This window comes from Geospiza fortis, unplaced genomic scaffold (assembly GCF_000277835.1).
Source record: "Geospiza fortis unplaced genomic scaffold, GeoFor_1.0 scaffold62, whole genome shotgun sequence".
Taxonomy (NCBI): Eukaryota; Metazoa; Chordata; class Aves; order Passeriformes; family Thraupidae; genus Geospiza; species Geospiza fortis.
The window spans coordinates 23267-46856 of record NW_005054548.1 but is presented as its reverse complement, the minus strand read 5'-3'; the positions used below and the strand labels follow the sequence as shown (position 1 = coordinate 46856).

At 51.4% G+C, this 23590-nt stretch overlaps 1 protein-coding gene across 1 annotated transcript; it reads left to right on the top strand.

The window, feature by feature from the left end:
• The first annotated feature begins 1173 nt into the window (after window positions 1–1173).
• Window positions 1174–23537, top strand: LZTS3 (leucine zipper tumor suppressor family member 3). Its single transcript, XM_031064002.1, is given in 6 exon segments — window positions 1174–1258; window positions 12110–12224; window positions 12227–12492; window positions 14001–14831; window positions 15975–17094; window positions 17243–23537. Coding segments are annotated over 4 exon segments (1887 nt in total). The 5' UTR covers window positions 1174–1258; window positions 12110–12148; the 3' UTR covers window positions 16689–17094; window positions 17243–23537.
• Window positions 23538–23590: the final 53 nt, after the last annotated feature.

Genomic DNA, 23590 nt, shown 5'->3' with positions numbered 1-23590 from the left:
AAGAGTCAGATCCCAAAATTCCAATTAAGTAAAACAAGCTGCCAGACCCTCAAAACTTTCTCTATGCAAAACCAAGCTGTCAGACCCCAAAATTCCCATTTGAAGAAAAACACACAGTCTGACCCCAAACTCCCTGTTTGAGATAAAACAATCCTCTGAACCCCAAATCCCTATTTGAGCAAACGCCAAAACCTCCCAAATTCACAAACCCCTATTTGAGCAAATCCCAAAACATCCCAAATCCACAAACCCCTATTTGAAGAAACCCCAAATCCCTATTTGAGGAAACCCCAAAACCTCCCAAATCCACACATCCCTATTTGAGCAAACCCTAAATCCACATATCTCTCATTTGAGCAAATCCCAAAACCTCTCAAATCCACAAACCCCTATTTGAGCAAACTCCAAAACCTCCCAAATCCACACACCCTTTTGTGTGCAGAAACAAACCATCAGACCCCAAAATCCCCATCTGAAAACAGAAAAAGGCAAACTCCAGATCCTCATTTTGCAAAACCCAGCGTCTGACTCCAAAGTTCCCATTTATGCTAAATTTAGCCCCAAATTCCCCTTGAAGGAGGAGGGAGCCATCCCTTCCCCAAAGCCCTGTTGGAGGTGGGCAGGGGTTGAGCAAACCCCAAAACCTCCCAAATCAACAAATCCCTATTTGAACAAACCCCAAAACCTCCCAAATCAACAAATCCCTATTTGAGCAAACCCCAAAACCTCCCAGATCAACAAATCCCTATTTGAGCAAACCCCAAAACCTCCCAAATCAACAAATCCCTATTTGAACAAACCCCAAAACATCCCAAATTCACAAATCCCTATTTGAACAAACCCCAAAACCTCCCAAATCCACACACCCTTTTGTGTGCAGAAACAAACCATCAGACCCCAAAATCCCCATCTGAAAACAGAAAAAGGCAAACTCCAGATCCTCATTTTGCAAAACCCAGCGTCTGACTCCAAAGTTCCCATTTATGCTAAATTTAGCCCCAAATTCCCCTTGAAGGAGGAGGGAGCCATCCCTTCCCCAAAGCCCAGCCGGAGCAGGGCACAAAGAGTTAATTAAAGCTCCTGCGGGCGCCCTGGCCAATCCCACCGAGCCAAGGGCAGCCCTTGGCCCCAGCCCAGCAGCAGGTTGCTCTCCTCAGGTATTATTTTGGAATTTTCCCGGGATACCACGCAGGGAAACAATGAATTTGGAGCTCGGAGGAGGATGGGGAGCTGCAGGATGCACCCCTGGGCTGCCCAGGTAAATCCCGGATTTTTGTGGGATTTTTCTTTTCCTCTCCTTCCCACTCTGGCTGGGTGTCTTTGTTTGGGGAAGGGTTTGCGGTGGATTAGGGCAGGGCTGAGCTGGTGGGGCGCTTTGCAGGTGATTTTTTTGGGGGGCACACCGGGTGATATGGGAACCTCTTTAAGCCAGGTCTCACAAGCTCTTGGAGATCTATTTCACACTTAAGGTAGCTCAGCCACCTTTGGAGGCATAAAATCAGCAAGATCGCTTCTGTTGCAGTGTTGGCAACAAAAAGGTTAATAAAAGACAAAATAACAAACAGAGAAAAACCGAGCAAAGTGCAAGGACTTCTTGCTCTTGGTAAAACACCTCGCAAAAGCGATTTGTTTCTTTGTTCACTTCTTTCTCTAGGAAGTTGCCCAGCTCCTGTCCATTAGGTATCCTTAAGTTTGAGGTGAAGTTTCTCAGGCCTATGAGACGCCTTTTTCACCCAATCGAGGAGAAAAACTTCTAAGCTTCTTTCCTTTTTAAAGAGACAAAAAATAGCTTTGTCGCCCCGTCAACAAAACCCACATTCCTATAACCGGGCTGCGCTCCTGCGGGGGTCAGGGGTGGGGTAGGTGGGGAAAAACTGCGATTTCCCCCCCTATAAACCCCCCCTGGATCCAGCAGAGACCCCCCCAGCACCGAGACCTTGCAGCCCGCTGGATTTTAGGGCATGGCTCTGGTTTAGCAGATCAAATTCCGCGATGGGGACAAGGCACCCACCAGGGGGGTTCGCTCCGAGCGCGGTGTCCGGGGAGGAGCGAGCGCTTCCCGGGCTGGCTCCGCGCCCAGGAAATTCCTCGGGTTGAGTTAATGATAAATCACGGGCTGGTGACGGGTCCCCACTTCGTCCTTCCTGCGGGGACAGAGGTTTGGGCGAAGTTTGGGGATGGCAGAGCCAGGCAGGGCTCGATGGAACCGATCTGGGGGTGATGGCTCATCCCAAAGGGCAGGATTGGGTCCCCTCCCTTGCAACATCCCGGCGACAAAAAGGGGGAGTCCTCCTGGTGTCTGGGACCATGGAGCTGGGGATCACATCGGGATCCCTGAGATTTGGGCTGTGGGGATGTGTGAGGATGCTCAGGAAGGTGCTGGGGAGCCAGGCAAGTGATGTAGCTCCATGCTGGGACACTTTCAGTGGTCACCCCATATCCTCTGTGGTGGGGAGTCCCAAAGGCTCAGCTGGCATCATCCCATCTCCAGCCACCTTCCCTAAGGATCTTGAGTAGATTAGTGCAGGGCTGAGCTGGTGAAGCCCTTTCCCATTGATTTTTAGGGATGGGATGTACCTGCTGGTCTCTGTTTGCACCACAGGATCTTTCCAAAGGATCTTCAATGGATTAGTGCAGGGCTGAGCTGGTAGGAGCCTTCCCAGTTGCTTTTTAAGGATGGAAAGTACCTGCTGGACTGTTTTTGCACCAGGGGGTCAGAGCAGAGATGGGGTGCACAGAGATGGATTGTTCAGGGTGGGGAAATCTCACCCTAGATCCTACTGGCAGCCCCTTAACAAGGGGAAACTGAGGCACATAGGGTTGGGAGGACCCCAAGAAGTCCAGCCCATGGGATGGGGCATCCCAGACCCTCAGGGCTGCAGCCAGCACTGAGGCTGCTCCATCAAACTGCCCTTGCCCCTGTCCTGATGGAATCCAGGGAGTTTTCCCTGTGCCACCAAAGCTTGGTGCTTTTCTGGGCAGAGGTTGCCATCAGGACCTCACTGGGGACAATGACACAGCTGGCCCTGAGTATCTTCTGGGGGCAGTCACAAGGGTCACAGATGAGGCCATGGATGAACCTTTCCTGATGGACACACGGGATTTAGGAAGGCACTTTGGGCCGAGCTTGAAACCATCCTGTCCTGTTGCCCCTTGGGATGATTAAGGGAGGTCATGGAAAATCCTTCCATCTGCCCTCAGGTGCATCCTGGAGGATGCCAGCCTGGATCCAAACCCAGGGCTCTGAGAGCAGATGGGAAAAAGGGGGAAAAATCCCCCTGAGGATGAGGACTTTGGCCGGGGGAATGCTGGTGGATATCCAGTGTGGCTTGTGAAAAACTCCATGGCAGGATAATTCCTGGTGGGAAGGACCCCAGGAGCTCTCCAGGCCATCCTGCTGCTGGTGGACCCTGCCTGGTCCATTCAGGGCTTGAAAACCTCCAAGGATGAGACAGAAAACCTCCCTGGGACTGTACAAATGTGCCTTGTCACATGTCCCCATCACCTGCTGAGGTTTCTCTGGGGCTTTGCCCACCTCACTGCAGCCTCCAGAATAATTTTGATTTCTTCCCTTACTGGAACAGCTCAAGCCTGGCGTGGCCTGCCAGGTGCTTGGCTTTTCATTCCACTCTGCCTGCTTTTTCAGATCCTGTGGATTAAAAACTGGGATAAAACCCCCAGAGATGAGGAGCTGGGATGGAGGAGGTGGGATTGGGACGGGGAGCAGCTTGCTCAGGGTGAGCAATAGCCATGCCCAGGCTGATTTACTGATTGTTTTACTGTCAGAAAGAGGTTTCCAGGAAGCTGTGGCAGGGTGTCCATTCCAGGAACAGCCTCAGGGAGCTGAGAGGGAAGGAGGGACAAGCAGGAGGGCACAGAGCCAAGGCCATGGGGCAGATTGCGGCTGTGCTTTGCCACGATTCCCCCTCCTGACACGTCCTGGGGGATGGGGACAGGGTGGCGTGGACTGTGTCCCTTAAACACAGCGAGCAGCTGGGGGAGGAAAACTGATAGCAGAGTGGGAGGGAGGGCCAGGGAAGGTGGAGCAGGCTGCTCTGCTCAGGCTGTGTCAGGAACAATGGGGCCTTTATTGGGGAAGAGAGGTGGTGAGGCTGGCAGGGACAGTTCGGTGCTCAGAGAGTTCCTTGGCCAGCTGGGACACAGGGGCACTGGTGTGTGGTGGGGGACAGCTTGGTGGCCACTGTCCCCCTAGGCAGCTGTGGGGGACAGGGAACTGGGACATGGGGTGGGACAGGTTGGTACAGCTGGGGGGGTGGGGAAATGGGAAATAATGGGAAATGGGAAATAATGGGAAATGGGAAATGGGAAATGGGACAGGTTTGTAACCATGCATTCCTTGGCCAAGTGGGGGGACAGGGGAATGGGCTGGGACAGTCTGGTACCCATCATGTCCTTTGGTCAGCAAGTGAAACAGGGAACTGGGATATGGGATATGGGATATGGGATATGGGATATGGGATATGGGATATGGGATATGGGATGGGACAGGCTGGGACCCATCATGTCCTTTGGTCAGAAAGTGAAACAGGGAACAGGGATATGGGCTATGGGGATGTGGGATATGGGATATGGGATATGAGACAGTCTGGTACCCATAATGTCCTTTGATCAGCAAGTGGAGTAAGGAACTGGGAACTGGCATATGGGATATGGAATATGCAATATGGGATATGGGATGGGACAGTCTGGTACTCATCATGTCCTTTGGCCAGAAAGTGAAACAAGGAACTGGGATATGGGGTATGGTATGGGATATGGGACAGTCTGGTACCTGTCTTGTCCTTTGGTCAGAAAGTGAAGCAAGGAAAAAGAATATGGGATATGGGACAGGTTGGTACCCAGAATGTCCCTTGACCACAGCTGGAGGAAACTGGAACACAGCAAATGGGACAAGAGACAGGCCAGTTTGGTACCAGACATCCTCTGGTGTTGTGATTCATCTCCAGGTGCCTCTGTGAATCCCACAGATGCTGCCAGGACTCTCCTTGATGTGGGTCTGGGTTCGTGGCCACCCTCCCAAACCCTCTGGCACCAGGGATTGCAGTGAGTGGTTTAAGAGGGACCCTGGGGACCCTCACAGCTGAGAGTGAGGAGCATCCCATGCTGGGGACATCCTGAATCAAGGGCTGCCACCCACTCCAGACCAGAGGAGCTTTGGGGATGCAGGATTCTGTCATCCAGGCTGTCCCTTGGCAGCTCAACAGAGCTCCCCGAAGGAGCTGCCTGGGTCTTTTCATCTCATCTCTTTTGTTTCAGCCTTATTATGTAAATAGCTGATGTGGCCCTCATAATGAGAAAGTAGTTTCCCAGAATACAAAAGGCTGTAATTATCTCATTAGCAGGAGGAAAGGAAAAGGAAATGCCTCTGAGTTGGCTCACTTTTATTTCCTACAGCAGCCCGAGGAAGCGCAGCCCCCAAAAGGCCCCAAAACTCCCCAAAACCAGGACCTGCCTGCCCCTAATGCTGCCACCCCCTCTCTTCAGGAGAGAAAAGCAAAGTGTGATCCTCCTGTCTCAGAAATGGGATATGGGATATGGGATATGGGATGGGACAGTCTGGTACCCATCATGTCCTTTGGTCAGAAAGTGCAACAAGGAAAAGGGATATGAGATGTGGGATATGGGATATGGGATGCGTGATATGGGATATGGGATATGGGATATGGGATGTGGGATATGGGATGCGTGATATGGGATATGGGATATGGGATGTGGGATATGAGATGTGGGATATGGGATGTGGGATATGGGATATGGGTTTGTACTAGGAGGGCTGAGGGCTTTGAACTTGGAACTTTCCAGTTGCCCAGAGGATGCTGCAGGTCCCTGTGCAGACCCCTCAGTGCTCTCAGGTGCTGGGACAGGGGCAGCTGGAAAGTGGGGGGGGGGGATCACAGAGGGACAGGGTGGTGCCCACATTCCCAAATTGGATGTTCCTAGGCAGGACTGCCATGCTGGGCAGTCCAAGTCCAACCTCTCTGCTCCAGGTGCCCTAGGGCACTTTACTCAGGATTGGGTCCAAAAGTAAATCCAATCACAAATCCTTTGCACAGAAGGATGGGAAATGTGCAGATACACAACAGCCCCACAGCCCAAGAGGTGTCTGAGGGTGGCTGCAAGAATCTGCCACTACTTGACCCTCCAGCCTGCCTTCCTGAGTTTGATTTTTTAGCTCTGAATGGGGAGAAAAAGATCTGCAGTGCAGGAATACATGGGAAAAGAGAGGTCTGTGACCTGGGGAAGGAGCAGGAGTTGCTCTTCTGAGTTCATTTGGCTTTTGGTTGTGGAAAAAGCTTGTGGTTGAAAAGCTGGAGATGTGCGTGTTTTTGCAGACAGGTTCAAGTGTGTTCCTGCTGTATTCCAGTGGCAGAGGAAAACCTGGCAGCCACCAAGCCAGGATGGGGAGAAAGGAGTAGGAGGGGGTGCAGAAAAGAGCCACAAGAGTTCCTTGAGGGCTGGAAAAAATGCCTGTGAGAGACAAGAAAAGCTCATTCTGTTCCCCTCTTCAGACTGAGCAACTTGAGAAGGGTGTAGGAGAACAGGAGGTGCTGGGCACTGGAGCCAGGTGGGAGGGGAGCTGTGGTGTCCCTGCTCCTGAATCAATCCCAGTGGAGGAGCTCTCAGCCGGGTTTAGGACAGCACGGCCATTAGGAGGTGGCAAGTGGTGGCCTGTGACACACAGGAGGCAGAGCAGTGGCTGAGTGGCCTTTTTGGAGGATGTGATGAACAAGAAAAGGTGAGGGAGAGGAAGAGGGATGTGACTGAAAGAAGGACAAGAGGGAGCGGCCTCTAAACAGGAGAGGTTTAGCTTGGATATCAGGGAAAATTTCTTCGTGGAAAGGGTGTCCAGGCCAGTGTTGGAGTCCCATCCCAGTAGGGATTTAAAAGCCATGGGGATGTGGCATTTGGGGATATGGTCAGTGGTGTTCTTGGCAGTGCTGTAAGAACAGTTAGACCCCACAGTCTTAGAGGGTTTTTCTAACCTGAATAATTCAGTGATTCTGTGATTCTACAAGTGCAAGTCTTGGGTTTCAGTGGTGGTTTTGCCCCAGGGCTTGTTAACTCCTCACTGGACACAGGTGGCTTTGCTCCCTGCAGGGTCTGTGTCTTCACTGCTAACCCTTCCTGTCCCTCCCTTCCCACTCCACATCTCTTCTTGGATCAAGCTGAAATTATCACAGCCATTCTTTTTCCAACCTGTTCCACCACCCCAGGACATGTTGACTTTTTCTCCTCCAACCAAACCAAACCAACCCCTTGGCAGTGCTGCCAACAAACTGGCAGAGCCAACCTGATCTGTAAACACAGGGCAGGTGCAGGCCCTACCCCAACAAAAACAACAGAGCAGGGTTCATGGTGTCACTAATTGCTCCCTCGTTAAGCAAACAAACCTGACCAATGAAGGTCAGGGGCACACCTGTCACCACAGTTGGCAGGACAGGGAATTTTTGACCTTCAGGTGCCTTTGTTGCCCGTGCTGCCAGCTCCACACGCCTGGGATGGGCACGGGTGCCAAGCCCTGCCTTGCTCTGGGGCTCTTTGCCCAAGAGCCATGACTGATTCCCTTTCCTGATTCCCTTCCCTGATTCCTTTCTCTGATTCCCTTCTCCCTTCCCTTCTCCCCTGGCACGGTGCCGAGGTGTGTCTGTGTGTCTGCCTCCCCAAGGCCTTTGTTAGGAGAGTGTTAACAATTAACCTCCTCAGGCAGCAACAGAGCCAGGCCTCCATCATTTCGTCTTGGCTAACCATTCAGCTGCTTATCTCAGAGCAAGTTTTCTTCTTTCTTAACTGGAAGGCATTCACTGAATGGTTTGGGTAGAGCAAGTTGGAAGATGAAGTTGTTATTTTACAAATTTCTGTACTTACAATAACATCTAGAAGTGTCCTGGAGCTGCAGGCAGGGCTGGAAACCTTGGTAAGAGGTGGACATGCAGAGTTTGCCTGGCACAGCTGGGGAAAAGGACATTTCACCCCAGATTTTCTGCATCAGGCATCAGAATATTGCTGTCTCCAAGGCGAGGCTGCTGCAGGAAAGGCCAAGAGGCCACTGGAGGTAGATGGGATGAGGAGGTGGTGCAATGTGGAGTGTGGATTCCCAGTGTCCCTGCTCAGAGAAGGTCACCCAGCCATGCTCGAGGGTGACTCTGCTTTCCTCCCAAAGGATGGACTTGGGAATGGAATGCTGGTAAAGGCAAACCCTTGGTTTGCCTCAGGCTCTCTGTGCTCATGGACAGGCTCAGCACCCTTGGGAATCACAAACAAAGCTCGTGAAAAGTTCAAACATGAACTGTCAGTTCATGCTGCCATGGGAGGGAGGCAGTTCTCATGGAATCATGGACTAGTTTGGTTTGGAAGGGACCTTAAAGATCATCCAGTTCCAATCTCCTCCCATGGCAGGGACACCTTCCACTGTCCCAGGTCACTCCAGGCACCATCCAACCTGGCATTAAACACTTCCAGGGATCCAGGGGCAGCCACAGCTTCTCTGGGCACCCCGTGCCAGGGCCTCATTACCCTCAGTCAAGAATTTCTCACCAATATCCCACATAACCCTGCCCTGTCAGTCTGAAGCCATTCCCTCTGGTCCTCTTGCCCCAGAGATGGTGAGATTTAAGGAGAAGAAATGTCCTGGGGAAGTTTTTAGTCACACATTCCCCCAAACCTGGAAGGAGAAAAAAAAAAAAAAGACCGTCCTGCTCTGTGCTGGAGGATGGCAATGTTATTCCTGTGCTCAAAATTTGATTTCACAGTTCAGCTGAGGAACAACCAATGTAAAACCTGACTGGGAACTGGAGCTGGCCAGAAGATACAAACCCAGGGGCTGTTGTTCTCAGGAAAAAATGGCCCTTTTTGGCAAACAAAGCTGTACTGTCAGGGAGCTCTTGGCACTTCTGGAATCTCCTTAATAACATATTTGTAACACTTGTCTGTATGCTCTGTTTATCAGATCCTGGGTTTGCAGTAAACACAAGCTCAGAACAAGGGTGTTTTTTCAGAATATTTTCTTGGATGATTCCCAGTTAAAAGAAAACGCTTCTTGTTGTGTTGGCCTTTTTTTTTTTTTTGTCCTTTTGGAAGGATCAAACTTTCCAGTGACCTCATCCCTGTCCTCAGAGAGTCAATGTAAATGTGCAAATGTCACCGTGAAATTTACCCAGTGAGGGAAAAGTAACCTGGATTTCTCCCTGGCTGGCTGGAGAGCACTGCAAGGAGACAATGCCACATCCTTGTCTGGAGCTGAGACCTTCCAGCACATCCCTCCCGTGGTGCCTGGTGTCCCATAAAAAGAAATCACAGCCTATAAAGATTCCCAAAGTCACTGAAAAGCAGGTTATTCCTAAATTAGGAGGACAAAAAGTCTTCCCTTGACTCATAAAATCCAAAGGCACCATTAGTTAAGCCACAGCGTGGCTTCAGGTGGGTGTTCTCCATCCTTCCTCATCACCCCACAGCCCAGCCAAGTCTCCAGGTGCTCATTCTTCTCTCCTGTGTTTTGCTGCTTTGGAATGTAGTTGGAGATTGTTTGTCCGACATGTGAATTGTTTTGACTTAATGACCAATCACAGCCAGCTGTGTTGGGAATCTGGAAGCAGTCACGAGTTTTTAATTAATATCTTGTTAAGCCTTCTGTAAGATCCTTTCTATATTCTTTAGTATAGTTTTAGTATCATATCATATAATAATAAATTATGCTGATGTTCTCTGGGAAGTCTTTAGGGTGTGACAGGCTCATGAGCCTTTGAGTGCTGCTCAGAGCACGTGTCCAAATGTCACATGCCTCATACATGACCAGACCCTGCCACTCCTTGCTGCTGGCAGGGGTTCTGTCACTTATGACCAATAAATACTCGTGTTTTGGCTGTGGGGGATCCCCCCACGTGCTCATGTGATCCTCCTTTACTGCCTGGTCTTTAGACTTTCATCAAGGAATGACATGAGATCATCCGCTGGGGACAGAGGTGCAAACTGCAGGGTGTCCTCAGCAGGGACCACAAAGTGCTCACTTAATGCTTGTTGATCACAAAATCCCAGAAATGGGATGACAAATGATCATAAAACCCCAGAATGGGCTGGGTTGGGTTGGAAAGGACCTTAAATCCCGTCTCAACAGCTCTGTGTCCTCTCCCTGTGGCACAGCAGTTGCCACATCTGCCACTCAGGCTGTACTTTGGACAGGGCAGGGCGCTGGGAAAGGGGGAGGAGAAGCCTCCAGAAATGCAGTTTAATAAAAGCAAAGTTGAGCAGCACAGCCCCTGTGCTTTAACCTTTTTAATTCTTTTTCCATTCCATTATTAGTGCAAATAGCAGGGCCCTGTGAGACACCACGTGGGAGCTGAGCTCCAGACCGCAGCTTGCTCTCCAGGGAAATAAACTCAGTTCTGCTTTACTCAGGGAGGGCTGAATGAACATCCCTACCCCAAGGAGAGCGAGAACCCCACTGAAATGGGGATTTTCTCCATCTCCCCTTCCTGCTGGTCCTGCCTGACTGCTGCTATCCCTGAGCCTTTCTCCAAAGGGTATCACTGTTTTTATCCCATCCACAGGGAAACTCGCAGCTTCTGCTGCCCTTAAGTCCTGCTTTAGTCTCCAGGCTGTCAGGATGGATTATCCTGGAAATCCTGGAACTGAGGGTGCCTGAGGCAAAATAAAAGCATCAGTTCTGACCCATGGGGACTGAGTCAATGAACTCAGTAGGGCAGGTGGGCAGTGGTCAGCTGAGTGGCCACAGCTGTCCACAAGCCACTGGCCTTGCTCCTCCAGGTTTAGTTCAATCACTCAAAATTTGCAATGCACCTTCTCCCTTCCTTCAGGTAATGAGATCCTTGGGTGGTACAGGTTCAAATTCTCCATTACTCAATGAGACAAAAAAAAAAGGTTGTTGTGGGTCTTTATTTCCTTAAATAAGATTTTACACCTTTGTGTAAAAGCTGATGAAGAGCATCTAGACAGCTGAGAATTGGTCCCAAGGATAACTGGTCCCAGGACAGCCCTAGTGAAAGACAACTTTTGAAACCATTATTTGCAAGTTATCCATGTCCCATGGCCTAGTTTTGGCCAACCCAAGGCACAGCCTAAGTAGGAATCAAATGGAGAAGGGGAATAAAGATTTAAAAGAAAATTTAGGATGACACCTGCACAAAAGCATCTTTTTAAAAGCTGAGGTTCAGGTGAGCTACAATCCCAAGAAAGAGATGGAAATTGTGTTGCTTAAACCCTGTGGTGTCATCCTAAGGGATGTGCTGGAGGGAGCACTTGTAGGAACCAGGACCAGGGATGGAGACCTCACATCCTTCCATCCCCATGGGAACAAAAACTTACTCAAATCTGGGAAAAGTGACAGAAATAATTCAAGCTTGGGCACAGCAAGTGTTTGTGTCTCACCAGTGCCATAGAGCTGTGCCTACTAAAATCCATGCAAGTCACTCCCCTGGGAACCACAACCCTGGGATTGAGAAGATTCGGGTAAAATAACAGTGGGTGGGGTTTGGGGAATGCTGCTCCTCCAAGGGATCTGGGGCTCCCACAGAAGAGGAGAACCCCATCACCTGTCGTATTTGCTGGGTCCCCAGGACGAATTAAGAACCTGACTCCATGTTCTTAGAAGGCTAATTTATTATTTTATGATATATATTATATTAAAGAATGCTATACTAAAACTATACTAAAGAATAGAGAAAGGGTCTTACAGAAGGCTTAACAAGATACTAATTAAAAACTTGTGACTGCTTCCAGAATCCTGACACAGCTGGCTGTGACTGGTCATCAAGTCAAAACAATTCACATGTTGAATAAACAATCTCCAATCACATTCCAAAGCAGCAAAACACAGGAGAGGAAAAAATGAGATAATATTGCTTTTCCTTTTCCTCTGAGGGTTCTCAGCTTCCCAGGAGAAAATCCTGGGCAAAGGGATTTTTCAGAAAATATGACAGTGACAATCACCAGGACATAACTTTGATCTGCAAAGGGCACGGCACTTTTTTTCAGAAAACAGTGACAATCACCAGGACGTAATTTTGATCTGCAGAAGGGCACGTCAGACAAAAGTCACCTCTCTAACAACCCTTTTTCTCCCTCTTTGTCCCAGTGCCACTGAGCTGCGCCTCCACCTCACCCCTACGCTGCCATGGCCACGCTAGAGACGCTGCCCGTCCTCAGTGACCCGGCCTACCCCAGCCCGGAGAGCTTCCACGGCTTCGCCCCGCCGGCCCCGCCGAGGGGCCGCGCAACGGCTACTCCGGCCGGGACATCCCCCACCGCTACTCGGGCGAGGAGAAGACCTACAAGTCGGAGAAAGTCTCCAACTCACTCTACATCAACGGCGAGGCGCGCAAGAGCGAGAAGGTGAAGGTGGACATCTGCGGGAACGTGACCGCCAACAACGAGAAGAACCTGCCGCCGCCGCCGCCCCAGTACCGAGAGCCCGGTAACCCACCAAAGATTTTGCCAATTTCTGGCAAACTGGACCAGGTGAGCACCTCTTGGAGCAGCTGGGTGGCCGTGGCATTTCTCTGGAAGCACAGGCCAGGAGGCCTTGGGCAACAGGGCAGTCTTGATGGTGTCATTTTTGTTTTGTACATTTTAATGTAGAGATGAGATATTCTTACAACTTTCAGGAGTGTTGTTAGTTCTTGAGGAACCCAAGAGCATGACCACAGGTCTTCCACACACAGCTCATTTAAGTCACTGGCTGTTCCAGCTTCCCTGAGATGTTGTGCCTACCTCCCTGAAGGATGGGGAGGGAGCTGGAGTTGGCCCCTGTTTGTAGGTCCAGCATCTAAGTCCTACTCAGGTTTTGTGTGTATTGTGCCTTTTATAGGCAGTTTCCAACCACTTAAGCTGTTGTTTGAAAGCAGCCATGAGCATCTGTTCCCCATCCCAGTGCCCCTTGTGAGGGAAAAGGCTTGGTAACTACCCCTGTAAATGTTATCTCCAAGCCCAGCCCATTCTCATGGCTCATATTGGCTTCAGGGAGCAAAATCTCCCAGGCCTGGAGGAACAGAGCCCCAGCAGTGTTTTATGTTGCCTGCTGCTCTGCTCCAGTGACTTCCATAATTTGTGCCCAGTATTATTTCTGCAGCATTTGGTGGCCTTTTCTCCTGGGTTGTTAATCCAACAACCCCTGCAGTCCATCTCACTCTCACACTTGGTCTCCAGCCTCCAACCTGTTCAGTGGGGCTTTTTCTGTTTCTCCTGAAAGGCATTTTCAAAATACCTTTGCTTCCTCCAGTTTAATTTTCGCCTACAATCTGCCATAGGGGATACTCAATCCCATTTTGAGGAAAATTTTGTTCCTAATGGTGCATTGATGGGGTGAGGAATGTGCAAGGCTTTAAAATCCTTTTTAAATCCCTTACAACTGTGGTCTGCTGTCCCCCAGCATTGCTTATGCCACAGAAAACACAAATTTCAAATGAAGAGCAGCTCCAGCATGTTCCTTGCCTGGTGTCACTGCTGTCACAGCTCCTGCCTGCTCCTGTCTGAGGACAAGCAGGACATGAGGTCCCCACAGGCACAGGTTACTGCTGGCAGGAGGGAGATATGATTCTCCTGAGGGCTGCTAATCCAAGGGTTCAATTCAGCTTTCAGCAAAAGGGCAATGCAACCTCAAGGCTAGAAATATAAACAGCAAAAATTAGAGTTATTTTTGGTCAGGTCTGGTAAGCAAGGGGCAGCCCTCCTTGTGACAAGCACTAAGAGAACCCAAGGAGTATTCTAGACAAAAATCATGCAGGTTTGGGGTGAGTCATGCAGGTTTGGGGTGAAAAGATTGTTTCCTTTCAGCTGGAGGAAGGGAAGACAGTGTTGCCCTTTGAGTGACCACAGGTCCCTCATGTGCAACCCCAAATGTGTAACAAGGTGGGATAAGGAGCCAGCCCAAGCCGCATAAGCCCCACCCCGTGCCGATGTGTCTCTTTTGTGTGTTGCTACCGAGCCTCCTGCCGTGTTTGATGCCTGCTCCTTTTTTCTTTTTGCAGAGCAATGAGCCCTTAGTTAGACCCTCAGCCTTTAAACCAGTAGTTCCTAAAAACTTCCATTCCATGCAGAACCTCTGCCCGCCTCAGAGCAACGGGATGGCAGAGAACAGGAAGAGCTTGAACCATGCCAACAGCAATAGCCCGTCCGCGCCCAAGGGCGGGCTCGACAAGAGCAGCCTTAACAGGACTACAAACCAAGGCGGGGGGCTCTCGGATTCGGGCCGTAACTCCCTGACCAGCCTGCCCACCTATGGCACGGGCTACAGCCAGCACGTGGGCCCCATGAGCGCCTCCACCAGCCACATCAACCGCATCGGGACCACCTACGTGGAGAAGAACATCGTGGGGTACAACGGGATATCTACCTCAGACAGCGGGCGGTCCTCCAGCAAGAGCACCTCGTCCTTCAGCAGGCTGAACCATCTCAACGAGACCATGCCTTTCCACTCGCCCTCGACCGACGACATCATCCAGGACCTGGAGGACAGGCTGTGGGAGAAGGAGCAGGAGGTGCTGCAGATGAGGAGGAACCTGGACAAGAGCGAGGCGGCCATCTTCCAGGTGTTCGAGGAGAAGCAGAAGATCTGGGAGAGGGAAATGGAGGACCTGAGGCAGAACTATGCCAACAAGTTGCAGCAGGTCTCCAAAAAGGCGCAGCGGGCTCAGCAGGCTCTGCAGCTCCAAATCTTCAAGCTCCAGCAGGAGAAAAAAAAACTCCAGGATGACATGGGACAACTCCTCCAGCAACGAGAGGAGCTGGAGAAGAAATTTGTGGCTTTCAAGAAGGAGCAGGCTGAGTTTCTCCCAAAGATTGAAGAGACCAAGTGGGAGGTAAGAGCGTTGTTGTAACAGGCCATAAATGAGGTTTCCATTGGTGGGATCTGGTGACCCAAAGTTCCTCCCACATGCCCATAGATAACAGTCATGGGCTGCTGACCTCCACGTAACGGGTGACACTGGTCACCTCACTTGTCTGAGTCCCAGGCCTGCTGATTTCAATTAAGCTAAAATAAGCACAACTTTTTGTGCACACCCTCCTGTGCTGGTTAATAATTTGACTTCACAGTCTGGTCACTCCAAGTCATGACATTCAAATCCAGTTTCACGGAATACAGGCCCTTCCACACAGGTACTTGTGCCTGCCAAAAATGGGCTTAAGTCTTTTTTAATTAAATTCTTTTACCATTTGCATTTGGGCAAACCTTGAAACCGGTTTTCAGATATTTGTTTTTTTAAAATTGAAGATATAAAAGCAACTGAGCTAAGAATGACATTGATAGAGCCATGTTTACCTCATGTTTTCCATTGTAACACACTTTTTTTGGTTGTTAATAAGTAGATCTCTCTTAAAAGGCTGAAAGACACATTCCTCTTTCTAGTTCCCCTGTTGAGTCCTACATAACTTTTTCCTACTGTTCCTATTTTTAGAACATTTTATCAAGTTCTGTTTGTATAGCCAGTGCTAACATACCATTTTTTCAGCTTGATCATGGGAAGAATTTTAATCCTTCCATGCACAGGCTAGAAACTTTAAATTTATTAAGAGTGCAGAGGCAAAACGTAGCTCTAGAATCCAGACGACCTTATTCTGCTAATCCTGATGGAAAGTCAACCAAGCTGGGATTAATTAGGCTCTGAAATGTGCCATTTGCAGATGTTTAGCAGAAGGTTTGGGATGGAGCTCCGCGGGTTTGTGTGTGGGAGAGGAAAATGAAGGCAGGAGCGAAGCATCGCTGGTGGGGACCACAGCACAGGGCTTGGCTGTTTGGGCAGCTCCAGCTTTGGGAAGAGCATCAGGTCCCTGAGGGAAAAAACACAGAGGTGGGGACAACCTCTTGGTGAGGGCTGGGTCCTTGAGCAGGGTCTGTGGCATGGTGAAGGCCGGGTCCTTGAGCAGGGTTGTTTCATGGGCAGTTCAGGGGACAAGCAGCTCCTCGCTGCCACCCGCCAGCCTCACGAGTGCTCTCCCCACAGGTGTGCCAGAAGGCAGGTGAGATCTCCCTGCTCAAGCAGCAGCTGAAGGACTCCCAAGCTGACGTATCCCAGAAGCTCAACGAGATCGTGGGCCTGCGGTCACAGCTCAAGGAAGGCAAGAACTTCCTACGGGAGAAAGAGGAGCAGATCCTCACCCTGAAGGACTCCTACAGCTCCAAGAGCGTCAACCTGGAGATCTGCGAGGGCGAGCTGCAGAGGAAGATGAGTGAGGTCCAGGTGCTAAGGGAAAAACTGAACCACTGTGAGCTGGAGGTCTCCGGCCTGAAGCGGACACTTGCCAGCATGGGACCTACGGGGTCTTTTGGTGGGGACCTGGGGGAGAAGCTGCGGGGGGACCCGCTGGCCTGCGAGAGCGACGAGGCCAAGATGCAGCGGCAGAGCGAGGACAGCGTGAACAGCCTGAGGAGGGAGGTGGAGAGGCTGCAGACGGAGCTGAAGCTGGAGCGGCAGCAGCGGGAGCAGCAGGTGATGGACTTCGAGGAGGAGCGGCGCACGTGGCAGGAGGAGAAGGAGAAGGTCATCAAGTACCAGAAGCAGCTGCAGCTGAACTACGTGGAGATGTACCAGAAGAACCAGCTCCTGGAGCACAAGGTCAACGAGATGAACACCAAGGCCACCAGCCCCCCGCACACCGAGGAGAAGAAGACATGGACTCCCTCCAGGCTCGAGAGGATAGAGTCCACCGAGATCTGAGGGGGGGCCGGGGTGACATGACAGAATTTTTTATTGCTGTGCATGTACTACCTACTCAAGCCAGAGATCTTCCGAAGGATAATGCGCTCCCGTGGGAGCGGTGTGAGCGTGCTCCCACCAGGCTCCATCACCCTCACTCTCCACTTCTGTGCTCTGTAGGTACAATAACTGTGGATGTGCGTTGGTTTTCTATCAACAATGCCACATCTCGGCTGGGGTTTTTTCCTAGTACAGCTGGTGAGGGTCAATTGGCTCTTTTGTAATCTGCCCTGACTGTTACTTCACTAGAGGCTGCCGCCCCCTCTCCTACAATTCACCCTTCTTTGGTTAGTTGTTTTGGAGGGTTGTATTCAGTTTCTTTGGTTTTCCAAGCATTTACGTGCAGCAAAACAGTTCAAAGTGGCAGGTTTGTTGTTTTTTGGTTTGTCTTCACTAGAGGCTGCCGCCCCCTCTCCTACAATTCACCCTTCTTTGGTTAGTTGTTTTGGAGGGTTGTATTCGGTTTCTTTGGTTTTCCAAGCATTTACGTGCAGCAAAACAGTTCAAAGTGGCAGGTTTTTTGTTTTTTGGTTTGTTTTTTTTTTTCCTTCCAGGACGATTTTAGCCACATTGGCTAATGGAGCAAAGCTCTTGGGATCATGAGCAAACTCAAGTGTTCTGCATCAAGTATCCTGTCTAGACGGTGGTCTTAGTGAAGTCAGTGTGAGCTTGGCCACTGATTTCAGTGAAACCAGACATATCTCTATCTCTACCAGACAACTCCCTCTTGCCCTGGCTGCAAGAGGTTAGGACATCCTTGAGGAGCAGGATGAGCCTGTCCTGGTAACAGAAGCCAACAAGGAAAGTTGTCCCAGCAGGAGCCTCTCTGGAGGCTCAGCAGAGCTTAACATATGCTGCGTTTTCCCTTCCTTGTGGTTTCCTCCTGCAGTTCCACTCCTGTCCCAGGCTGTGACCAACCCTGGGAGCAGAAACACCCTCCCACCTCTGCCTTGGCCCCCTTACTCTATACCCAAGCTGGCTACAGCAAGAAAAAAGCTTGGAAATCCGAGCTAGTTTCCCTTCCCAACAGCCCCCTTACTTCCCAAAGTCAATGGAATCAAGGTTTGGGGAAGCCTCCAAACCCATGGGATGTTTATGCAAACTGAAGCTTTAGCAATCTGCCCCAGAAGTGGGCAATTGTGCCACCCTGTCCCCAAACGAGTGACACCTTGGTGCACTCTCTTGGGCCAGGGTCTGCTTAAAAACAGCACTCGAGCCTCACTCAGGAGTTGCAGGGGGGGCACAGCAGCATCACAGCTGGATTGCAGCAGTCAGCCTTCAGTCCTGCCATTCCAAACAGCACCCACAGCCATCCCACACCCCGGGGATGGAGAGAACAACTCCCAGGCCTAGCTCAAGAAAATACTCAGCTACTAACTCTGAGCATGAAAGAAGTTATAAGAGGGGGAAAATGCTTAAGATCACGCAAGTGCTTATGCCCTGGCAGAATAATAAACCAAATCCTACATGCACACTCACTGAGGCAGCAAAACCTGGCATTCTGCTTGAAAAGGTGGCAAGGTGAGCTCGGTTCTTCCTGTCATGGACAGTTTTTTACCACAAGTCACAATAAAGAGAAGAAAAATGTTGCAAAGTGGAGTTTGCGCTGGCCAAAGGATCAATAGGAGTGGGGGTTTTGGCTCTTTGCCCTGAGGAGCAGCTAGAAGAGAAAAGTTAGGATTAGCACTGGGATATCTTGAAATGCCTGTGAGGTGACTCCAGGGCAAGTTTGGCCAGATTAAATGTCATGTGCACACCAAGGAAGAACCTGGAGGCATTGAGGGGCTGAAGATCTTCCAAACAAAAGCCCTGAAGCTGCGCATTTTCCATGTTCTGTCTCCCCAAAGCTCTCCTGCTCACGACCAGGTGTGACCTTCAGTTTGAGAACAAACATTGCTGTGATGAGCTCCAGCCTGAGCAGAGTGGAGACTGCAGTTAGTCCCACCAGCCCAAGTCATGGGACAGTGCCACTGGCCAGGAGCTGGTGGTGGCTGCCTGAGATCCCTGGAGCCATTGAAAATAGAAAAGTGCCAAGACCAGGGCATTTCAAGATCCCAGTTGACAGCTCCTGTCTTTTCCCACCACTTCCGCCCATGTCTTTGGAGCTGGAGGAAGACAACTCATGGAAAACACCAGGGCAGCTCAGGCTAAACCCCTTTCCCTGGACCAGCCATAAAAAGGAAGGTTAGGTCATGTCTGACCACTGGTGGGTCAGTGGTCAGTCAGTGGTCAGTCATTTGCAGTCCTACTGCAAATCCTGAAGATGTCCAGCACTCTTGGACATCAGCCCAGCAAGGAAGGAGTGCAGCTGCCTGCCAGTGCCACACAGCTGCAGACTTTGCCATGGCCAGGGAGACAACCACATGCACCTGGCCAGGCACATCCTAGAGCTTCCTCCATGTCATACTCCAGGCCTTCCAGACAGAATAAACATCCCACAGTGGCAGGGTTGGAGATCTGGTGTCTTGCAGCATCTCAGCTTTCTGTTCACATCAGACAAGGCCACGTTGTCCTCCCTCCCAGAGCAGGTGTTTGGTGTCTGCTCTTGTGAAGATTCTTCATCTTGGAGGAGGAAAGGCCCCCTCCCTCCACCTTCCTCACTGCATCACATTGATCCAGAGCTTCAATCCAGATCTGAGACCTCGACTGTGGACATTCCCTGGACGACAAAGCCTTGCAGACACCCACTAAGACACTCTGCTGCTGGTTTTCCCTCTCTTGGGATTCTCCCAGGATCCCCCAACTGTCCTGCAGAAACCACCCCACCCCTGCTATGGTGACAGAAAACACAGATGGTTTTGGGAGCCAAACTGCCACAAAGGATTCCTGTGCTTCAGGATTCCTCCCCACAACTGGATGTGCTGCTCCCCATCAAGTCCTCTCCCCTGTGCCAGCCCTTTGCTCAGCAGAGATGGAGCAAAAAAATGATGGTGAGACGACACCTGGATTCCTCTTGTTTGTGCCCAGGTGGAGCTCACCTGGCTCCTTCCACATCTTTTACACCTTCACAAGTTGATGAAATCTCCCATCAAAAGCTTCGTTGAGGCTCTGGGGTCTTAGCCCTGGGACAGCCAAGGGGTGCCAGGCTGGTGTTTGGGGTGACATATCCTGGGAATGGCCAAGGAGGCTGGCAGTGTGTCTCTTGGAGGCTCAGGCAGGGCTGATGAATTGTTTCTGTCCCGTGGAATTCCACCCAGAGTTTGGGTTTGACCATCCCCCAGCTGTCTCCTGCACCTTGGAGCTAGTGGAATTCAGTATGACATCCTGGCTCTCGTGTCATTCTCCAAGTGTTGCCCCCAAAATCCTCTATAACCTGCCACTGGCCACCACCACAAGCTGTGGCCGTGGGGGTCTCAGCTCAGTTGCCTACACATGGGGTCCACAAGGGTATCTGGGATATCTGGGATACCCAACACATGCATGATCCAAGATTTTTGGGAGAGCCAGGCCAGTGGTGGCAGTCCTGGAGCAGCTCTGGTGTCACGGGCTCCCCATGTACAGAGCCCAGTCATGCTCCAGGCACATCCACACGGCCAACAGAGGACACTGGTCAGCTCCAGAGGCTTCCACCCATGAGGATGTGGGCTAAGCAGGCTGTCCTGGTGCCAGGGAAGGTCTTACTCTGCAGTGAGCAGGGCTGCTTTGCTCCACCACCATTCCAAGGCTGGCTGCTACCACTGTCCCAGCAACCCAGCTGGGCTGATTCCAGCACTCCCCTCTCACCCCCAGGGTGATCACCACAGCTGGGGCACGTTGTTGTGCCTCCCACAGCCCCACTTAACTCCTGCCACTGTCTGCTGGCAGCTGGTGGCCCCAGTCCTGCTGTCACTGGTGGTGGTCACTCACATCCAGGTTTCCACGCTCCAGAGAGGAATGGAATTGTTGCTCTAACACTGTTGTACAGAGAGAAGTGTATTTGGATGTAAATAAGAGCCCAGCTCTGTGTGTTGATGATTAAAAGGAGACAAGAAGGCTCTGTGGCTTCTCTGTTGGCGAGCGGGGCCGAGCGCTGCATACAGGGCGCTCAGCACCCCGACCTGGGCCTGGCTGCACTGGCAGTCTGGGCTCCAGCACCTCCCAGGAGAGCAATCCACTTGGGATTAGCTCAGCCTGGTGTCCCTCTGTCCTGCTTTGATGCTTGCTGTCACCCTGAGCCAGGTTTGCAGCAGCCCCCTGGTTAAGGGTGTCCGTCTGGTGTCACATCCAGACTCCACACAGACAGTGGCTCCCAGAGCGTCCCCCTGAGCTCTGCCCATGGCAAGAACCATCCTGCTCCCCTCCTGCCCCTTGCAGTGGCACTTTATAGCTCGCTCAAGGCAGTGGGCTCACGAGCAACATGACCAAAGATCTTTGGAGAGCGCTGGGCTCCATGCTTGGGGCTGTGTCCCGGCTTTCCTGCAGAGACCTGAGGCTGGAAAAGGGGAATGAGAGCTGGCAGGGAACATGATTTCCCCCTGTCCCACCTAGGAATGTCTGCAGGTCCATAAAGGCCTTTTCTGTGAGAGATAGGACAGGATAGAAAGGAGTTCCTGGGTGAGGTGATCGTCCCCAGCTGGTGACACCAGTATCCACCACAGCCATACCAGTTAGCTCCACACATTTCCTGTGGAGAATATGGACCAGGGGCTGTCCCTAGGAGTTGGGATGGATGTCATTCCCTTTCTTCTTGAGGAGAAGAGAGGATGCACACCAAGCCATGCATCTTCTTGTCTTCAGGCAACTTCATGCCTCTCATCTTCAGAGCAATAGGTCTCCTTAGGGTTTGCAGCACACAGCACTACAGGGGCCACTCAAATGTTCTGGCTCAGCGGGAACTGTCCAGGAAAATGAGCATCCTGAGAGCTGGTGGTCCTGCTGGCTGCCCCCTTGGTGTCCTCTCCACAGTTCACTCCAGGGCATCCTCAGCACCCTCCTTACCATGGAACCAAACTCCCAGGTGAAGGCAGTGTGTTCTTCACTTCTCCTGATTGGGTTGTTGAAGGCATCTCCACCCACCTTTGCTCCAGGAAGGCTCCTGGAGCTGGCAGGAGGCCACTGGGAGATCTGTGCTCCTGCAGGTGGGTGTTCAGGTGGGTCTGGGCCTTGGGCAGATGCCTCTCAACTGTGCCTCTGCTCCCCAGCCATTCTCAGCCTTCTCCACTCCATCCCTGGGATGGAAGAGAGCCCAAGTAATTTAACCCAAACATTCAGTTTAAGCCTTGAAGCCCCTTTATATTTACTGCTCACCAAGACCCCTGGCTAAAGATCTGTTCATGTGTTGCCTGCTGCTCCTCTGCCCCAGCTCTCCAGGCTCTCCTGCCTCCTTTCAGATCATCCCCATCCCACTGGAGCAGTCAGGGCCTCTCCCAGGTACATCTGGACAAGCTGGAGCTACAGCCCCCACTGGGAATGGGTGATCCCAACCCTGCTCTCAGGAGCTTTCCAGAACACTGATCCTCTCCTCTCTGACATCCCCATGGCAGCTCCATCAGCCCTGCTTTGCCTCCAAGGACAATCTGGCTGCCTGCTGAAGGACATTCCCATGGCCTGCAATCCTGTGGGACCTCTGCACGGGGATTCACATCATCACCACCAGTTCTGGAGCTCCCTGGTCCTTCCACCCTCTGGAAAAACAGGGGTCTGAGGGGTCTCTGAGGTCCTTAGGGGCACGCAGGACCCTGCAGTGTACCAAGGGGTTGGGATCACATCCAGCTGTTTGCAGATGTTGGCTTCCCAAGAGGATGTTCCTGTATTTTCAGGGTAATCCTCCTCCCTGGTTCTCCCAATGATGGGAATTGTGTCAGCTCTGGAGCCTGGACCAGGCTGTGTCCCCACAGCTCTTTCACAAATCTGTTTTTTTCTGGCAGGAAGTCTCTGCTTTCTGTCCCAAAGCAATAGGATTTTCCAGGGAGATTTCAAAGGGACTCTTCCCAACTCTGACACCTGCAGGCCAGCCAACATTCCTGTGAATACCTTCAGAGCTCCAGCCCCAGCCTCAACTCCTCTGGAAAGGGATGCAAGGTCCAGTCTGGCTCTAAACAACCACTTGGTGGCCTGGAGAGCCCAAAGCTTCCCAGATCCAGCAGGTGTGACCCATCCTGTCGCTGGGTCCCTGCAGCAGATCTTCTCCACCTGGGAGCCACCTTCAGTGACAACCAGTGGGACACTCCTGAGAGCCAGGCTGGGAGGAGAAGACCCCATGACTGAAAGGAGCAGAACAGGGGCTGGCAGAGCTGGCAGGAGCATCCCAGCACCACCCAATGCTGCACCCCCGGCTGATGTGTCTATGCAGTCCCTTCCCAGGCAGAGCCCAGCCCAGGGCTCCTCCAAGGTGTCTTCGTTTGCACTCTCCAGGACCTGGAAATCGCTGTGAGCCCAGAGGAGCCGCTCCGGGCACCACCCCAGGCAGGTTTTCCCTCGCCCCAAACCCATTTTAGACGTGGCTGAGTGCAGTTCCCCAGCAGATGCAGAGCTGTCCCCCCAAAGCTGCCCCGGGGGGGTGTCTGACCTCACCAGCAATAACAGGAGCTCTGCTGGCCGTGTCCCACTGCAGCAGCTCCTGCGGGACGCATCCCGCACCCCCCGAGTGTCACTCCAGCCCCAGCCTTGTGCTTTTCTTCCCTCTCGTTTCCTGACGCCTCGGTGGCTCCCTCTGTTTCTTTTTCTCCTCTCTCTCTTTCTCTCTCTCTGACTGTGAATTCAAACCAGAAGTGTTCTGAACTCGACTCTGTTACTGTTCTGTCTCTGCGTCGACTGTTGCTGGTTCTCCGAACTGCGTTTCAACAAGATTTTGCATTAAAAAAATCTAAAAAATCTAAAAAAAAAAAAAAAAACACACTAAAAAAAAAAACAAAAACCTAAAAAAAACCTTAAAAAAATCTAAA